This window comes from Gekko japonicus, unplaced genomic scaffold, assembly GCF_001447785.1.
Source record: "Gekko japonicus isolate JY-2015 unplaced genomic scaffold, Gekko_japonicus_V1.1 scaffold473, whole genome shotgun sequence".
Taxonomy (NCBI): domain Eukaryota; kingdom Metazoa; phylum Chordata; class Lepidosauria; order Squamata; family Gekkonidae; genus Gekko; species Gekko japonicus.
Window position 1 is genome coordinate 456333 of NW_015172566.1, and position 19679 is coordinate 476011.

At 42.9% G+C, this 19679-nt stretch overlaps 1 protein-coding gene across 1 annotated transcript in view; it reads left to right on the top strand.

The window, feature by feature from the left end:
* The first annotated feature begins 811 nt into the window (after positions 1-811).
* LOC107118927 (sideroflexin-1) overlaps positions 812-19679 on the top strand; it is a 40817-nt gene continuing 21949 nt past the window's right edge. Inside the window, exons 1-7 of the mRNA XM_015421330.1 lie at positions 812-975; positions 2233-2403; positions 3358-3456; positions 8038-8113; positions 12943-13028; positions 14652-14779; positions 17167-17216. Coding sequence (XP_015276816.1) covers positions 812-975; positions 2233-2403; positions 3358-3456; positions 8038-8113; positions 12943-13028; positions 14652-14779; positions 17167-17216 — 774 coding nt within the window. The remainder of the gene's footprint in view (positions 976-2232; positions 2404-3357; positions 3457-8037; positions 8114-12942; positions 13029-14651; positions 14780-17166; positions 17217-19679) is intronic.

Sequence of the window (19679 nt, forward strand, 5' to 3'; positions counted from 1 at the left end):
CCGTTTCCAAGCCAAAGAGCCAGCGCTGTCTGAAGATGTTTCCGTGGTCATGTGGCGCACGGAACACTGTTACCTTCCCACCGAAGTGGTACCTATTTATCTACTTGCAATTTCTTGCTTTCAAACTGCTAAGTTGGCAGGAGCTGGAACCAGAGACAGGAGCTCACTCCATCATGCGGCACTCGAGTCTTGAATTGCTGAACTACCGACCTTCCAGCCTGCAGTTCAGCGTCTTAACCACTTGAGCCACCGCAGTTCCCAATACATGGATTTGTTGTTGTTCAGTCGCACAGTCGAGTCCGACTCTTTGCGACCCCATGGACCAGCTCCCTCCAGGCCCTCCTGTCTTCCGCCATCCTCTGAAGTTTGCTCAACTTCATGTTCGTTGCATCGATGACACTGTCTAACCATCTCATCCTTTGCCGTCCCCGTCTTCTTTGACCTTCAATCTTTCCCAGCATCAGGGTCTTCTCCAGTGAGTGCTCCCTTCTCATTTGGTGGCCAAAGTATTTGAGTACATGGATAGGTATTGATATACATGGGAATTTATTCCTGGGCAATTTGTGCATTGCTGACAGAAGCCCAAAGGAAGGTAGTGGATACTGAAGCATAAATGTTCTTTCAGGGCTGCCATCTTGTGGGCCTCACAAGTGCTGTTGCACAATTCTAAGTTCTTTCCAGCCAAGTTCTTAAGAAAATACAGGAAATTCTGTTTGAGAACCAGAAATTTCAGTGAAATTGAGGTTACGAAGAATTCTGTAACTGAAATCTACTTCTGTGTCTCTATTTGTATTTAGTATTCTCAGAGAAGATGTCAACAGACTTGCCATTAGACATCAATATCAAAGAACCTCGCTGGGTTCAAAGCACATTTATTGGACGAGCCAGCCATTTCTTCACTGTAACTGATCCCAGGAACATTTTACTATCCAATGAACAATTAGAAAATGCAAGAAAAATTGTGCATGATTACAGGTATGAATTTGATTTTTATACTTGCTCTATCTCAAGGGTTCAGGGCTGGTAGCAACTCTATAACTTAATAAAACCAACAATAAAACAACCACAGAAGAAATGGTATCCCGGCTTCAAGGAAGAAGTTTTCTGCTGGAGTTTCAAGGGAAGAGTATTATTCAGTTGTGATGGAACTGGTAAAAAAGTTTTCCCATGTTAATGGTGAACAGGCATGGTATAGCAAAAACTTTGCTGTCTGTTGATCTTGGAGGTAAGTATGGAGTGAGCAGTGTTAAGTGTGTATGTGGGTGTAATAATGTACATAGTCAGTAGCATGAATTATAGCCAGAAAGCTAATTTCCCAGGATTAGTCCCTCCTCAGGGCCTGTCACTCCCAAAGCAGCTTACAACATTTATCCTCCCAAATCTGTAAGGTACTTATGGCTGGGAGAAAGTGAGTGACCCAGGGTCACTCAGCTACCTTTCATTGCGGAGTGGGGATCTGATGCTGACTCTCAGATTCTACCATGCTGGCTACATACCAGATATTTCTATTCACACTGTTCAGTAATGTGTGGAAGGCATATCAGTAAAGTTGCAAGTACATTATATGCTAGCTCTAAAGGATTATTGGCAGCAAGAAATAAGGAAGAAGAAGAAGAAGAAGAAGAGATTGGATTTATACCCCGCCCTTCACTTCGAGTCTCAGAGCGGCTTACAAACTCCTTTCCCTTCCCCTCCCCACAACAGACACCCTGTGAGGTGGGTGGGGCTGAGAGAACTCTGACACAAACTGCTCTTTTTCAAAGACAGCTGTGCCAGAGCTTGTGACTGACCCAAGGTCACATCAGCAGGTGCAAGTGGAGGAGTGGGGAATCAAACCCGGTTCTCCCAGATGAGAGTCCGCACACTTAACCACTACACCAAACTGGTGTAAATGCAGAACAGGAATTGTGAATATGTGGTAGTCTTCCAACATTTTGGATTGGAAAATGAACATGCACAGGCATCAGCTGCTTACATAGGATCTGTGCAGCCATTTCTGTGGTTGTAAATGCCTTTCTCAAACCACCATGAGAAAGGTATTTACAACTATAAAAATGGCTGCAGAGGTCCTCATATAAGCAGCTGGTTCTCAAGACTTTCGCCATGGTTACACAATCATGTGGAGAAAATATCTGCAACTTTTGTTTGTAAACTATCCCTTAATTTTCTTACTTAGGTACCCCAATGTCATAGTTGTTATTAATATTTGTATATATTTCTGTTTATCCCAAGGCGAGGTATTGTGCCCCCTGGACTGACGGAAGATGAATTATGGAGGGCAAAATATATCTATGATTCAGCCTTCCATCCAGATACTGGTGAAAAGATGGTTTTGATTGGCCGAATGTCTGCTCAGGTGCCTATGAACATGACTATCACTGGCTGTATGATGACCTTTTATAGGTAAGCAGTAAAAACTGAGCATAGAATTACACTGCAGTCCTAAAAACTAGTTATGAGCCTCTTGTCCCGTTAAAGTAAGTGGGAATTGAGACTATAAATGGTTTTGGCACTGTGGGGCAAGTAAGCAATATTAATTTGAATGCTTTATATAAAAACAATTAAATTTGAAATGTTGCATTTCTTTTTTTCTACATTTTTATCATCTGTGTGGATTATAAATTTACCATAGATTTATATGTAATGAGAGATTTTTATCCCCTTATAACCATCTCTCAAATAAATCCTGCTTTTCCTCATCACTATGAAGAAGTTCAACTTTGGAATTTTTAATTTTATAGATATCTTATGTGGCATGCTTAAAGCAAAGCATCAAATCTCCCTTAGTCTGTCTATCATATTTTATATAATTTTTGCATATAACTACAGGAATTAGGTTTTCCCTTGAAGGAAGCAAAACCAAAGCAGCCTGATTATAAACTGAAGTTTTATTAACCTCAGAGTTATCAGTATTTAAATCACAACTGGAAATGTTTGCATAAAATAGGTCTGTCAAGAAATACTGAGTATATTTGAGAAATCAGTGGAGGAATTCCAGCATTTTAGTACTAGAGATGAATCTAAAATGAAGTTTGCTCACTCACCATTAAAACTACAGCACTTTCCCTTTTTAACTTGTATTTTTTGTGAAGTAAAATTATAATTTGTGAATGATGAGATGTCTTATTTGATATTTTAAAATGAGTTTGCTTAACTCTGAAGTGCCTACATTTCCATAAAGAAATTTTTCACTCATCATTATATTATGCTCTACTGATTATTGTATATGTAGCTGCATATTTATCTTAATCCTTGAACCTTCCAACTAGCTGATGTAGCATAGAATAATTTTTCTTATCAAGCATTGAAATGTGGTTGTAGAGTGGGAAAGAAATAATCTAACTTTCTTGTTTTAAGAACTACCCCAGCTGTGGTCTTCTGGCAGTGGATTAACCAGTCATTCAATGCCATTGTAAACTATACCAATAGGAGTGGAGATGCTCCAATAACTGTCAGGTAAGGTAATGAAAGATAGCTCAGACAGCACGTTCAGATATGTGTATTCAATTATTTTCTTTAGTTTGATAGAGTTCGGTAATAGATGTAAGCAGTCACAGAAGATTGTTAAATATTTTGCATATAGAATACCTATAAATTAAAATACGTTCTAATTATTAGAGTCTCCTGGTAATAACATAGTCTTGATGAGAACCAGGGTAGTCCATTATGCTAGTGGAATGACCACTGCCTAACAGAGGACGTGATCACACACACAATTAGCCCCACCATAGGTGTGAATGCCGGGTGGATTTAAAGGGTGTGGTCAGACACGAACATCTGGGAAGCGCCCCGCACCCATCGGCAACCCGTTTGCTCCGCTGCAGAAGCAGAGTAAAAAGACCCCAGGGAAAATCTGGTAGTAAATGGGTTGCAACAGGCCACAGACGGAGTTTCCCATCTGATCGCTCCAGCGCACTCTCATGGCATCTGGATGAGCTGATCAGGCCATCCTGACTCTGTGCCGTTGTTTTTTTCACCCTTCTCGGTATGCACATCACTGCAAACTCCATAGGGAGACCTCAGTGCAGAGATGCAATTAATCAATTCCTCGTGTAAGCGCATCAGAAACAAACAGCAAAAAAAAAAAACCCAACTCACCTGCGGTTGCGTCTGATCATGCAATGGTGGGCTGTACGGCTTCCAAGGACTGTCTAATTGCGCAACTGCGGATCAAATTTCTCCGGAGGAAATAGCCTTGCTTCCCCCCAGCTTTATCTCGTGCGGGTGACCGCCACCAGAATCTTCCCCAGAAAGTGAAGAATGGGATGAGGGTGGTAACTGGCTGTGGAATCAGCATGATGCTTTAGATTTTGAGCCGGGGCCAGGCATCACAGGTTTGAAAGAGCCCTGTTCTTCCAAGGGTGCTTGCTGTGAGCAGTATAAATCCTTCTCCTCATGAATGGCTTTCAATAACTATAATAGTGACTGGTGACAGACTGCCAAGTTTAGATTTTTATTAAATTTGCAATGTGGTTTTTCTTAGAATTGCATGATATGACAACATGTAAACACAAGGTAAAATATAATGAGAAATAGAAGTGTCGCTAATCTAATATCAGTAACCTCAGTGTGTGTGTGTGTGTGTGTGTGTGTGAGAGAGAGAGAGAGAGAGAGAGAGAGAGAGAGTGTTTGTGTGTATAGAGCATGTTTCAAGCGCTTAAATCACTTCTCATACATAATCTCAGTAGGGCACATGATGCATGACTGCCAAATTACTTCTATCTGGTACTAAAAGTGCAGGCTAAAAAAACTTTACACTCTGATAATCACACTTAGTTATGTAGTCTAAACAACTAATTAGGCCATTAATGAGTTCTAGCCATTAACTGTGGATGGTGGTGGGTGGGAATCAAAACACTTCAAACCAGCATGCATGATTAATCTTTATAGCCTTGGGTATTTCTGATGAAGTATAACATAAGGATTAATAATCTAGTCAAGTGTCTGTGGAAAAAAGAGCTAGAGGTATTGCACACAGATGACAAGGAGAAGACATAGGAGCTGTTTGTTAGATGGAGGACAGATAAGCCCATAGACAGATAAGTCACAGTGGAGCTGATCACTGTAGGGCCATTCAGTGTGCTTGGCATGCTAAGGCTACACTTGGGGGGGGGTCATGACTACATAAAAAAGAATCTTCGTAGCCTCTTCATCCTTCCAGTTACTATGCTAGATCTAGGTTAGGGCTGAGGGCACAGTCTGAAGGTTTATGGTCCTTAGTTCTTCATTAAGTTGCTACAGGTCTGTGGGTACTCAGTGCTACATAAGAGACCACCTGGGAACCCTACATCCCCTACTTTGAGTTCCATGAAAAACAGAGGAGATATAAATATAATTATAATAAACTATTCCTGTCTTCTTCCAAGTGATATATCTGTCACCCTGTGGATCTAGACTACTCTGTTCCTGTGGAAGCCAAAACTTTTTAAGGCTCTTGACATTGCTGCAGACATTTTAAAAATTAGAGGTGTAGAGAGAAAAGCTTCTTGGGGCTAGTTTTTAGCCGCCGCCACCACCACCACCCCGCATCTTTTGGGCTAATGTGCAATTCCTGTCTTTGTGTTTTCAATTTTTTAATAAATTCTGTTTTGCAAAATAAACATATCAGAAGAAGAGCAGAAAGACTTGGTTTTTAAACCCCACTTTTCTCTACCCTAAGGAGTCTCAGGAGCTGTGGTGGCTCAAGTGGTTAAGACGCTGAACTGCAGGCTGTGGAAGGTCGGTAGTTCAGCAGTTCGAGACCCGGGTGCCGCATGATGGAGTGAGCTCCCACCTCTGGTTCCAGCTCCTGCCAACCTAGCAGTTCGAAAGCAAGAAATTGCAAGTAGATAAATAGGTACCACTTCGGTGGGAAGGTAACAGCGTTCCATGCGCCTTGGTGTTTAGTCAGGCCGGCCACATGACCACGGAGACGTTTTCGGACAGCGCTGGCTCGTCGGCTTTGAAACGGAGATGAGCACCGCAACCCTAGAGTCAGATTCAACTGGCTTTCGAGCAAGGGAAACCTTTACCTTTAAGGAGTCTCAAACCAGTTTACAATTGCTTTCCTTCCTCTACTCACAACAGGCACCTTGAGAGGTAGGTGGAGTTGAGAGAGTTCTGAGAGAACTGTGACTGACCCATGGTCACCCAAAAGGCTTCATGTGGAGGAGTGGTGAATCAAACCTGGTTCTCCAAATTAGTGTCCACCACCCTTAACCACTGCACCATGCTGACTCTCAGTAGTATACCATTCTTGCAACATTAACCCAAAAAAAACCATAATGCTATTTCAAACAGATAACATCAAAGAGAAAAAGACTAGCCTAATGGTACTCCTGTCCTTTTTGTGGAAAGAAGTTATTTTGAATCCAGTCCCCTGCCCCAAGGCCATAAATGAATCTGCATAGTCAGCACAGCTGAGTCACTATGTAACTGAGTCAGCAAGTGAAGTGCTCCAGATTAGTCAAGGAAGCCAACCACATACTACAGAGTTCCTGAGTGTACACTCAGCTGTGTCCTACGACTGATAGACAATTTAAAAACTGATAAATCACCAGGCCTGGATGGCATACATCCAAGAGTTCTGACAGAACTCAAATGTGAACTTGTGGATCTCCTGACAAAAATATGTAATCTTTTATTAAAATCTGTCTCCATTCCTGAGGGCTGGAAGGTAGCTAATGTCACTCCCATCTTTAAAAAGGGTTCCAGAGGAGATCCAGGAAATTACAGGCCAGTCAATCTGACATCGATACTGGGTAAATTGGTGGAAACTGTTATTAAGGAAAGAATTAGTAGGCACATTGATGAACAAAAACTATTGAGGCAGGCTCAGCATGGGTTCTGTAAGGGAAGATCTTGTCTCACTAACCTGTTAGTGTTCTTTGAGGGGGTGAACAAACATGTGGGCAAGGGGGACCAAATAGATATTGTTTACCTTGACTTCCAAAAAGCTTTTGATAAAGTTCCTCATCAAAGGCTCCTAAGTAAGCTCAAAAATCATGGGATAATAGGGCAAGTCCTTTTGTGGATCAACAACTGGCTAATTAATAGGAAACAGAGAGTGAGTATAAATGGGAAATTTCCTCAGTGGAGGTTGGTAAGCAGTGGGGTGCCGCAGGGATCAGTACTCAGTCTGATGATTTTTAACTTGTTTATTAATGATTTGGAGTTGGGAGTAAGCAGTGAAGTGGCTAAATTTGTGGATGATATGAAGTTGTTCAGGGTGGTGAAAACCAGTGAGGATTGTGAGGCACTCCAAAGGGGTCTATCGAGGATGGGCAACTGGGCGTCAACCCCCCCCCCATCCCCTGCTAGTTGCCTGGGGGTACCTGGCAACCTTATATCACTGTGCATATGAGGAGTCTGTATTACATTGTTCTCCCCTGCTAAATAGGCTTTCAGATACTGCATATGGACTACCAAGGAAAAGTAACAGTCCTAGTAGCCCGGGCTAGCCTGGTCTCGTCAAGAGCTTGGATGCTAAGCCGGGTCAGTACTTGAATGGGAGACCACCAAGAAAGACTGGGGCTGCGATGCAGAGGAAGGCGATGGCAAACCACCTCTGTTCCTCTCTTGCCTTGAAATCCCCATGAGGTAGAGCTTCATGGGGTCTCCATGATTTGGTCATGGCTCGACGACACATTTTACTTACTTCCCAAGTTCCAAAATCTACAGCAAATGGTGCTACATTGAGCATATTTTCTGATAGAATCGTCTTGTTAAAATCAAGGACAAGATACCTTGGATAAGCATATGGAGCAGAGGTCCATCAGTGGCTATTTGCCACAAGGTATAGATAGGAACTCTCGGTCTGGGGCAAGGAGTGGTCTGTATTCTTGGTGCTTGGGGGGAGGACAGTGGGAGGGCTTCTAGTGTCCTGGCCCCACTGCTTGACCTCCTGGTGGCACCTGGTATTTTTGGCCACTGTGTGACAGAGTGTTGGACTGGATGAGCTATTGACCTGATCCAGCATTGGCTTCTCTTATGTTCTTATAAAGATATTTAATGTACATTGTTGCTGTGCGTACGCAAACATTTTTGTTTTTGTTTTAGCCAGCTGGGAACAGCCTATGTTTCTGCCACCACAGGTGCTGTTGCCACCGCTCTAGGACTTAATGCTCTAACAAAGGTATTTCTGTGCTTTTCCTCTTTTTTGCAAAGACAGAGAATTTTTCCCACAATTTTCTATCACATATACAAACAACTAAATTTTTTCATAGCAGGGAGTCTTCTGGATGTTTAAAGACTAATATATTTTGACATGAATTTGAATTGCAGAGAACTTGCTTCAGCTGAGGGCTTTTTGATCCCTTCTAACTGAATCTTGAATACCATATCTCTATTTTATTTATTATATTAAAATATTTGTGTCCCACCTTTCCAGTTGGCTCAAGCAGCTTTATTCCTGTTTGATCCTGTTATGCAAAATTCCACCACCCCTTCCACCTCTAGTCCTCTCTGTGTGTCTTTAGCTTTGCATTTCATTGTACCCTTCATGCCTCTACATCTGCTGATTTCTTCAAAAACTGATGCAGTAGTAATTTTTTTGGTTACTCTTCCAAACGTTAGCTACTCTTTCAAACATTTTTAGTTACTCTTCCAAATGTATTCATTTAGCAATAGCAACTGTTGTTGGGAAAGAAAGAGTTAAGTTATTATGGAGGGAAACAGTCATATCTCTTTGAATGGTGTCACTGTAAGTTGCAGTGTAGAAACGTTTGCATTTTAGAAAGTAGAACCCAGGGAGTCAGATCAGACAAACATTGACAATGAAATCCAAACCAGTTCAGAGAAGTTTTGCAGTGAATTGAAACAGATCCTAAACCTGAAGTCTCTTGGTTGCCTTGAACATGAACTGAATCCTTTAACCAAAAAATGATGTTAGCAAGCTCAAATAGCTTTCAAAATCAGGCACTCAGGAGACCACTCAAAGTGATAGGCACTATCTACTACAGTTGTATTTGGGGAAAGTACTTTTCCCAGAAAACCATCTAAAAATAAGAGGAGAAGCAAGAGAGATTGGTAGGCAAGGGATAGGACTGAGGCCCAAGGACAAGCTTGCTTACCCACAGGCTCCACCTAAACAGAATAAGTTTCTTTTTACTAAGTCAACATGGTTTGGGAAGAAAAGACAGAAAGTTAGTTATGGCTATTTAGGGCTGCCATGCCTCCTGCCATCTCCAAACCTAGTTGCGTGAGGCCACTTCAAGCAGCAGTGGGAGACATTTTTTAAAAATATGACCCTTCTGGAGAAAACCTGGAAGTGACATAGGTGGCTCTAGGAATCTCTAGAAAATCTATGATAAAACCATCTGGAAGTGATGTAGCAACGTAGAGATCATTGCAGCCCCTTCCCTCCATGTCCCTGCTCCCAGTCTTCCTGCCAGGTCTGACAGTGCTATGGGTATTGGAGATGATATTTAAAAGTGGGGGAAGGAGCTATGAGACTGTCTAGAAGGAAATGGAACTCAATTTGAAACTGGGGTGGTAATGCACTGGCCAATAGCCTGCCATCCCTGATGGAGGCTGTATCAGGCTAGGCATTGGAACACCCTAGACTGATAGTCCTGGGTGACTTCAATGTCCATGCTGATGATGCGGCCTCTACTCAGGCAACGGACCTGGTGTCGTCCATGGCGGCACTAGGACTCTCCCAATATGTAACGACCCCCACTCACCAGTCTGGGCACGCGCTCAATTTGATTTTCGCAGCGGGGGTAACAGTGGACTGGGTTACTGCTTTGGCAGTTCCATGGTCGGACCACCATGCCTTGAGGGCCCGCTTGAATGTTCCACCCCAATCCTGTGTAGGCGGCGAGCATGTTTTAGCTCACCCGCAGAGCCAGATGGACCCAGTGTGGCTCCAGATGGCTCTGCGGGATCCGATGCCCCTTGGCAGCTCATTGAATGAGCTTGTAGAGGACTGGCATAGCCGACTCTCCGCAGCCATCAACGCAATCACTCCCCGGCACCCTCTGCATGCTTGCTCTAGGCTCGCTCCCTGGTTTACCCAGGAGTTGCGGCTTATGAAGCAAGAGCTGAGACAGCTAGAGAGACAGTGGTGCCACGCTCGAGACAAAGCCACAAGAGCATCTTATAGGATGTTTATGAGATGGTAGTCAAAGCCGTGAAGAGAGAGTACTATGCGGCTACGATTTCATCTGCAAGCTCACGTCCAGCCCAATAGTTTAGAATGATTCGGTCTATAACTGTTCTGCCACAGGGCAGACCAAATGCTAGGGAATTGGATATAGGCTGCAAGGCATTTGCGAGCTATTTCGCAGATAAAGTCTTGTCGCTCTGCTGCGACCTCCCCTCCACAGTTGACACAGGGAGTGAGCACGAGGCTCCATGCATGTCTTTGATTTCGGTTTTGAACCATTTCAGCTCGCTCAGCCTGGAGGAAGTTAACAGATTGCTCTCAACAGTACACCCAACCACATGGAGCCTTGATCCGTGCCCTTCTTGACTTATTAAAGCTGGCCATGAGGTGCCCTAAGGGAAATTTTCAACAAGTCAGTCTTAGAGGGGCTGTTCCCGGGGGCACTCAAGGAAGCGATGGTGTGCCCTCTCCTAAAAAAACCATCTCTGGACCCGGACGAATTGGCTAACTATCAGCCAGTTTCCAATTTGCCCTATTTTTGCAAATTAATTGAGAGGGCAGTGGTGATACAGTTTCAGGGCTTTATGGATGACACTTCCATGTTAGATCCCTTCCAGTCCGGCTTTTGCCCAGGACATAGGACGGAGACGGCATTGGTTGCCCTCACAGACAACCTCTGGAGGCATCTGGATCGGGGCGGTTCACTGGTACTGTTGCAGTTGGACCTGTCGGCTGTGTTCAACATGGTTGACCATCAGTTACTGACCCACCGCCTCACCAACATGGGAATTCAGGAGCTTGCCCTACAGTGGCTTGCTTCCTTTCTCCAAGGTCGGGGACAAAGGGTGGCACTAGGGGAACAGCAGTCCAGGATGCACCCACTGGAGTGTGGAGTGCCTCAGGGGGCAGTGCTTTCCCCAATGCTATTCAACATCTATATGCACTCCCTTTCCCAGATTGCCCGGAGGCATGGGCTGGGATGTCACCAGTATGCTGATGACAGCTCTATCTAATGTTGGGCAGCCAGTTGGACTCCAGACCAGAAGATCTGGACTGGGCACTACAAGCTGTGGCTGGTTGGCTTAGACTGAGCCAGCTGAAACTGAATCGGACAAAGATGGAGGTCCTGTGGGCGGTTTGGGGGTGGGGATCCCACTCCCAACCTTCGGTGGGGCACCATTGGTGCCAGCGCCGGAGGTTAGGAGCTTGGGAGTGCTCCTGGATGCCTCCTTAACAATGGAGGCCCAGGTAGCAGCCACTGCTAGGTCGGCCTTTTACCATCTTCGGCTGATTAAGCAGTTGGTTCCCTTCCTTGACCGCAATGACCTGGCAACAGTGATCCATGTGATGGTCACCTCAAGACTAGACTACTGTAACACTCTCTACATGGGGCTGCCCTTGTTGCAAATTCAGAAGCTGCAGCTAGTGCAGAATCTCGCAGCCAGGCTCCTGATGGGAGCACATTCAGCCTGTGCTGAAGACATTACACTGGCTGCCAATAGCATACCGAATCTGCTTCAAGGTGCTGGTTTTTACCTTTAAAGCCATATATGGCCAGGGTCCGACATACCTGAGGGACTACCTTTCCCCATGTATACCCCATAGAGCATTACAGTCAGGGTCTCAAAATCGACTGACCCTCCCGGCTCTCATGGATTCCAGGCTTGTTACTACTAGGGCCAGGGCCTTCTCAGTGGTGGCTCCATACTGGTGGAATGAGCTCCCAGAAGAGATCAGGGCCCTGGAAGATCTTTTACAATTCCACAGGGCCTGCAAGACAGAGCTCTTCCACTAGGCTTTCAACTAAGGAGCCGCCTTCACTACTACCACCAACAATCGTAGCTATAGATCCTGGCCCTTAATTTTGACATCTGGCCTGTGCCACCACGTGACTTAGGAAGATCACTGAGCTGAAGAACTGTTTGTCTGTATGCACTCTCCAGTATGCCATCTTAAGTAATTAATTAAATATTGCCAGCACTTTATGATTTATTTATTTATTCATTAGATTTGTACCCCGCCCTCCTCAACGGGCTCAGGGCGGCTACAACAGAGGCAATTGCCATTTTATGATCTTATTTGATCTTATTTGTAATTGGATTGTTTAAATGATTTTATGTGGATTTTAATGGTTTCTATGTACCAACCAATGTAAGCCACCCTGAGCCTGCTTGCGGGGAGGGCAGGGTACAAATTACTTAAATAAATAAATAATAAATAAATAAATAGTGTTTAACTGTTTTAATTGTAATAAATGTTTTGTACTGGGCATCCCTGAATTACTGGGGCTACAATTCTCTTTTTTCTACTAGCTTAAGAGGAGACTTTCTTCCCAGAACAGCATATGAAAAATAAAAGTGTGCACATGAAAAAAGTTTGGGGCAAATGCTGTACCATTTCTCTTTTTTTTTGGGGGGGGGGAGTTCCATTCCTTGTTAGGGTCTGCGGGAACAAAGAAACAAGATGGAGTAGATCAGAACTAGAAAGATGAGTTAGTTAGACTGTTCTTGTTTTCTTTCCATGTAATCTTTTCCCTAATTTTGAAGAAAACTTTTTATTAGAAGTTAAACACACGTGTCTGTGCTGCATTATTCCATTGCACTTCATTTACTCTGCTAATTATTCAACATGATGAACTAGAACTGAACCCAAATTTTGAATGCTTTGATTCCCTGATATAGCCTGTGTCCATACTATCAGAGATTCCTACTGCAAATTTCCTAATGCTCATGTGCAGATGCTTCAGAGCAGCTTGGGATGAAACAGTAATGTAAATGAGTCCTTTTAAACATTAAGACAAGTGTCTAAAAATTCCCCAAGCATTACCTGTTAACTTTCTTTTCCTTGTTTTGCAGCATGTCTCTCCACTCATAGGACGTTTTGTTCCTTTTGCTGCTGTAGCTGCTGCTAATTGCATAAATATCCCATTAATGAGGCAAAGGTAAGGAACAGCATGTGGCCCATTACAGAGCTCCCTGGCCATTGGTAGCACCTGCACACTTAGCCTTATCTGTTTTGGAAGGTTGGCAGCAGTCCAAGACTAGCATTCATGCACTAGATGTAAGTGATTTGAGAGGGAGATTCTAGTTAGGCAGTACCGAAAATGTTCTTTTTCTATCCTGCCACTGATCTAGCACCATTTGTCTGTTTTATTGTTGAGGGCAGGGAGCTCCTCATAATATTTTTTCCTATGACTAATAGCAACTTGTGGAGGGGGGTGGATTTCTGTCTGGAGAACGGCAGAGGGAGATAAAGTTGCTGCCTGGCTCAGTACCTCAACCGTTATCCAAAATGGAGTCACCCCACAACTGTTTTTTAAAAAAATGAATAGCATCTAAGTATTGAGGCATTGTGTCGTTCTTCTAAACACACCTACAACATGCACAAGATAATGTAGAATAATCATCTTGAGTAGTTACTCAGTTCTGGTACATTAAAAGTCATGTGTATAGGGCCAGAGTGGTGCCTCAGCTACTTTATGGGATACCTATTTGGCTTGATAGATGTGATCCAGAGAGAGGATACAGACTCATTTCCTCAGTAACAGTGGCAGTTATGAGTCGAGGTGAGATTATGTTAATTAGCACTTAGTTATTGTAAGTCATAAACATTTGGCTGCCTGTTTGCCACAGAGAACCATTCTCTAGCTATGCCTGTTTCATACTAGAAGATACATATATGAGTTAATGAAAGTTATAATCCAAGACAAAGTGTCTCACAAAGTAAAGAAGGCCTAGGCATTAGTCAAATAAAGGATCTGTGATAGTTTGCCAGAATGTGTATGCTGTGGCACAGAGACTTTATTCACATTTAACTTTAAAGCTAAACTTTCCAGTACTTAAGAAGTTGGCAGACTGTTTAAAAATCTTAACTCTGCCAAAATATAGAAGAGGCTGTACATTAGCATATTGTAACATCTTGCAATCAGCAAGCCTCGCGGGTCGTTACAACAAAATTCCTTAAAATTATTGATTGGCCACCAGCTTGGAAGGCTTTAAAACAGAAATGGACAAGTTCATGGAAGATGGAGTTATTAATTGCTATTAGTCACAATGTCTGCTAGCCATAATGGCTATCTGCAGCGGCGGCCGGGACCGTTGGGGGTGGGGTGTGTGGCCTTATGACACACTTCCGGTGATGTCAGGGGGTGTGGCATATGCTAATGAGTTATGCTAATGAGTTCCCCTAGCTCTTTTTCTACGAAATGACCCCTGAACATATGTATTATTTTCCAGAGTACAGCTACAAAACAAATGTAGGAAATTATGGGCTGCAACCTGTTATCAAAATAAATCCCTTCTTGTCTTCCAACAAGTCTCATGCACTGATGTTTTCCAAAAATATGAGGGGGGTGTCAAGATGCCTATCCCAGTTCCTTCTACAAAGATTAATCGTAAAGTAGCACAGCCCAAAGAATGCTATTATGAATTTAGTCAAGATAGAGTAGGGGCTTTAATTAAAATTCTCAAAATAGTAACAGATTTGCACATACGGAATTCTAAGAATAAAAATAAACAAAATAGTTATTCAGCTGGTTTCCTCTCTCTTTTTAAAATTCTGACAGGGAATTAAAGCATGGTATTCCCATTACAGATGAAAATGGAAACCGATTGGGTGAATCAACCAAAGCTGCTGAACAAGCCATTCTGCAAGTGGTTGTCTCCAGGATTCTTATGGCTGCTCCAGGCATGGGTTAGTTCTGTTTCCCTTAAGCATAATGCTTGTGCTAGTTGTAATACAATCTTTTGTTCCACACATAACCCTTTGTACTTGTTAGGCTGCCACTGTGCCAGGTATGCAAATGGCTGCCCTCATCTCTAAAGAGTAGTACTGTAGGCATGGGAAAGAATGAGATGTCACAGGGTGCTAGGTGAGAGTCAGCCCCATAGCCAGACATTTTCCAGGGGGGCAAAGAGGGGTAGTTTTGCATGAAGGCTAATTTAATTAACTGAGTTAATTCAATTTCTGTGGCTAATTTAATTTCTAGTCTTCAGATCAGTCTTCAAACCAGTCACAGTTCAAACCTCCCTTCCCTGCCCTGTCTTGGTATGACATTTAAATTTTGGCTCAGGTTACATTTTAGTGTTAATTCCAAACCTTTTATCTCACAAATGCTTACTGAGTCCGCATCCTTGGCATGGTTTTCCCATATAGATAGTAAGATCATGTGTATAGGAGTTAGTTTTGGAGAGCTTCTTCAGTTGTCAGAAAGTTCAGACTTTCACTTGATTAAACAAAGACTCCTCGACATAGAACACCAAGAGCTGATTAGCCTGGCTTCCGGTAAATGCTCCCCCTTGAAGATAGGGTTTCCTCCCCAAGGGTCTATTGCGGAATATTTTTTTGGTTTAATCATTCCTCACTATCGAAGAGCTTTTATGTTAGGCCGTTTTAATGTGTTGCCTTCGGCTGTACTAGGTGGTAGGTTCTCCAAGACTCCTTATGTGGATAGACTGTGTCCCTGTGGTGTTAATGAAATTGAGAGTCTGGATCACGTCATTCTACATTGTATCTTCTATTGAGATGCTCGAGCATTATATCTTGAACCTTTGTTGAGGAATCTAGCAAATCATTCTGATGAATGGAAGATATCTTATTTACTCTCTACTCGCTCCTCAGTGATTATGGAAATGGTGGCCAAATTTTTGTTTTGGGCTTCTAAGAGAAGGGAATGTATCATTAACTGCGTATGACTTTGTAATTCCCTGCCTATCACTTATAACATAACATGCCAATAAAGATCTGATTGATTGATTGCCCTGTCTCGGTGGCCCAGAGACTCATGCAGAGCAAGCTGTGTTGGAATGTCCGAGGGAGGAGAGGGGGTGGGGGAAATGGCAGCCATGGTGTTGGTGGCAGCTGAGGGGGGCCATTCTCTGGCCACCCCCGCTCCTCTTCACAGCTGAGGAGATGATCCAAACCTGCCCCCGCCGAGAGAAGTCGCACCAAGACCACTTCACCACCCGCTGCAGCTCAGCTCTGCAGCTCCTACCTTAAGTGCAATTGCAGCACAGGACAGGGTAGGAGCCGGTGCTCATGGCCTGCCACCTCTGCGTCCTCCTCTGGCTGTGAAGAGGGAGAGGCAGCCGCTGCTCTCACCGCTCCACTCCTGGCCAGCAACCCCAGTCTCCCTCTGCCTCCCGGGGGAGGGGGACCAGGAGATGAGGGGGACTGGGAGGGGTAGGGCAAATTCAGGAGGGGGTATCACCCCGAGGAGGGGGGCATGGCTATGGGCCTGGTGAGAGTGCAGTTTGGCCTCTATTCGTATTGGATTGCCTGACCACATCAGATGAGTTATTTTGTTCAAAATGTATTTGTTTTATGGCATTAATTGTTTAATCATACTGCAAGATTTTCAGCCAAGGCTCCCAGTTAGAGAACTCTCCTTTAACTTCAGAGTAATTTTCTGACAATTATAATTCCAGAGTAATTTGTTCCTCTTCCACCAATATAAATTTATTTGCTGCAGTTACCTGTCATTGGTAATTTGAGGTATCTTTCATGTATACTTAATTTGATGTGCTGTATAATAACGGAAGAAGTTTTGTTAAGGAACTGCATATTAAAGTTAAATGTGGAACAGAAGCTATGTTTATTACAGCCCAAATAACAGAGTCTAGTAATACCTTAAGGCTATCTAATTTATTGTCACATAAACTTTCATGAGCTTTTAGGTGGGTTTTTAGTGTTGGAAGTAAAAATCTTTCTACCAATTGACCATAACACTTGGTTTATCTAATGAAGTAGGCAGTGGCTGATAAAAGCTGCTGCCACAGTAAATTAATTGACCTTCATATCAGGGATACTTTTTCTTTTATGAAGCATACTAAATATGCTCCAGAAGAGATGGAATGTTGGGAGCAACTGGGTGCCAAATAAAGGGAGAAAGTACATGTTCTGTGGGGGCAGGGGATCACTCTGTTCCTGGAGAGGAAGATTTTGGGGAATGATGTTCTTCGCAGTCTCACATCTTGTTCACCGTTTCATGGTACAAGTCTATCAAGGAATATACTGTTGTAAACTTCTAGATATGATTTGTTAAGTTTTAACCATGTGACTTTTATTTCCTTACTTCATAGCTATTCCCCCCTTCGTAATGAATACTTTGGAAAAGAAGGCATTTTTAAAGGTAAGCCTAAATGGCTAAATATCTGCTAATTTGCTTATTACAAATGATTAATAGAATGATGTTTTGGTAAAATGACCTCATATGGCAAAGAATAGTTCAAGGAGTTTACATTTCCAATTATTTCTATGTTCTGTTCATGGAACACTTGTTTGTGCGTACAATTAGAAAACATGTGAAAGGTTCAATGATTCAGCTGGGAAAATTAGATCCATGTGTCCAGTAATAAGGGATTGTCTGCTGATTGAAGCATGTGTGCTAAAAGTCAAGATATTTGCAAATGCATACTTTGGTCTTCAAAGCTCTCAAGTGAGTTCAAGGATTTAAATCAAGGTGGGTACACGTACAACAGCTGCCATGTCAACGCTGCTTCAGATTGCTCCCTATGGCAAAATGCTTCATGCAGAAAACTATTTGTGGATGACATGAGTGACAGCAAACATTTTTCTTGTTTTGTTTGAGGAGTGGTCTGTAGTACTATCCAGAAAAATGGCTTGATATGCAGTTTGCCTACAAGTGGTGTGTAGCACCCATTTCTTACACACAAGTACACATTCTATACTTCTCATGGCAGTGGACAAAATGGCAGCAGTTCGTTCCACCAGCAATACATGTTGTGGTTAGTGACACTGGGTATTTGGGAACTATGGTAGCCAAACCTCCCCAGCTGGAAAATCTCAGTCCCAAGATTAGCAAAGTCCCCCCCAAAATCAATTAATTGAGTTGGAAGGCATACAAAATAAAAATTTCCGTGCAACATGGCTTCTGCACCTGCTGAGAAGCTTCCAGGCCTTGGGCATGAGGTCGCCTGTCTCTAGCAAGCCCTCTTACTTGCCCTCTTACTTGCCATTTCCATCCTCTCACAAGGGTAAGAATGGGCATGGGGCCAAAGTGTGAGTGTGTGTGAGAGAGAATGAGAGCTGTTTGCTGTTTTTCTTAGGGTTCTTCAAGCTTCTTGCAAGAATTGTCCAAGAAAGTTCAGAAAACCAAACCCAGTGTTAGGTGAGCCATAGAGAAGTTTACACACTGCTAATTGTAAGCACCCTAGGCAATTATATAAGTAATGGTCATCTAACCATTCATAGATATAATACAAATATATGAAGCTTTGGTATGACTGTAACCTCTTATTCTAGTCTTATTCTAGAGCAGGAGAGAACTTCCGTAGCTAAGCTGAGATGTTTAATGCTTTGGCGATCCCCTATCCTAAAAGGAGGCTGTGGAAGGTCAGTAGTTCAGCAGTTCGAGACCTGGGTGCCGCATGATGGAGTGAGCTCCCATCTCTAGTTCCGGCTCCTGCCAACCTAGCAGTTCGAAAGCAAGAAATTGCAAGTAGATAAATAGGTACCACTTCGGTGGGAAGGTAACAGCATTCCATGCGCCTCGGTGTTTAGTCATGCCGCCCACATGACCACGGAAACGTCTTCAGACAGCACTGGCTCTTCGGCTTTGAAACGGAGATGAGCACCACAACCCTAGAATCGGATTCGACTGGCTTTCGAGCAAGGGAACCTTTACCTTTATCCTAAAACAGGACAAACATATCCTGAATGATAAATAAAAGTTCCAACGCGTTATAAGCCCAACCATTTTAACCTAGCTTTCTGTTACATGGCCAATACAGAGGGTGTAGTGAAGACAGCATCTTACATTTTATCAATGTAGTCTTTAATACTTCAGAATAGTTGTGTTTGCACATATAAGAATTTGGCCTGCCAATTTAAGACTCCTGGTTAAGATGATGCTGACATTCATCTAACTTTTAAGACCAGATTTAGTGAAGATATGTGTACTGCAAATATAATCAGGTGCATAGAAATTTCTGCTGAACTGGTACACGAGAGGTAATTTAGCTGTAATCTGTGTGAGACTAAAAAATTATTAACCATAGTTAATTTTTACACTAGAACATCTATTTGCTCTTCACAATTTGCAGTGTGTAAATAAAGGACTTTTAAGATCTTAGAACAGTTTTTTTCCCATAACATCAGGCTTAGAAATGTTTTGTACACATGCAAGATAATATATGGAACCATGAACACATGAAGGTGCCTGCTGATCTCATAGGGCAGTATTGTCTATTGTGATTGGCAGCAGGTCTCCAGGGTCTCATGAAGAGCTCTGTGATATCATTTACTACCTGAACTAAGTTGAGATGCTGGGTACTGAACCTGGAACCTTCTGCATGAAGAGTAAGTGTTCTGCTATTGAGCCACAGTCCCTCCCCACATTTTCAATTTTGCACAGTAGCCATTTGATACAGTTTCAGTTTTGCACAGTAGCCATTTGATATAGGCCACTATTATTCCCATTTTATAAAAATGAGAAATGGAAACTTGTCCATGTCTATCTAGTGAGTTTTGTTGCTTAGCAAGAATTCAGAGCTGGTCTTCTTTGATAAAAACTCCCAAGACACTTTATGGAACCCTGCCTCAATATAACATTTCATGTAGAAAGAACAGGTAT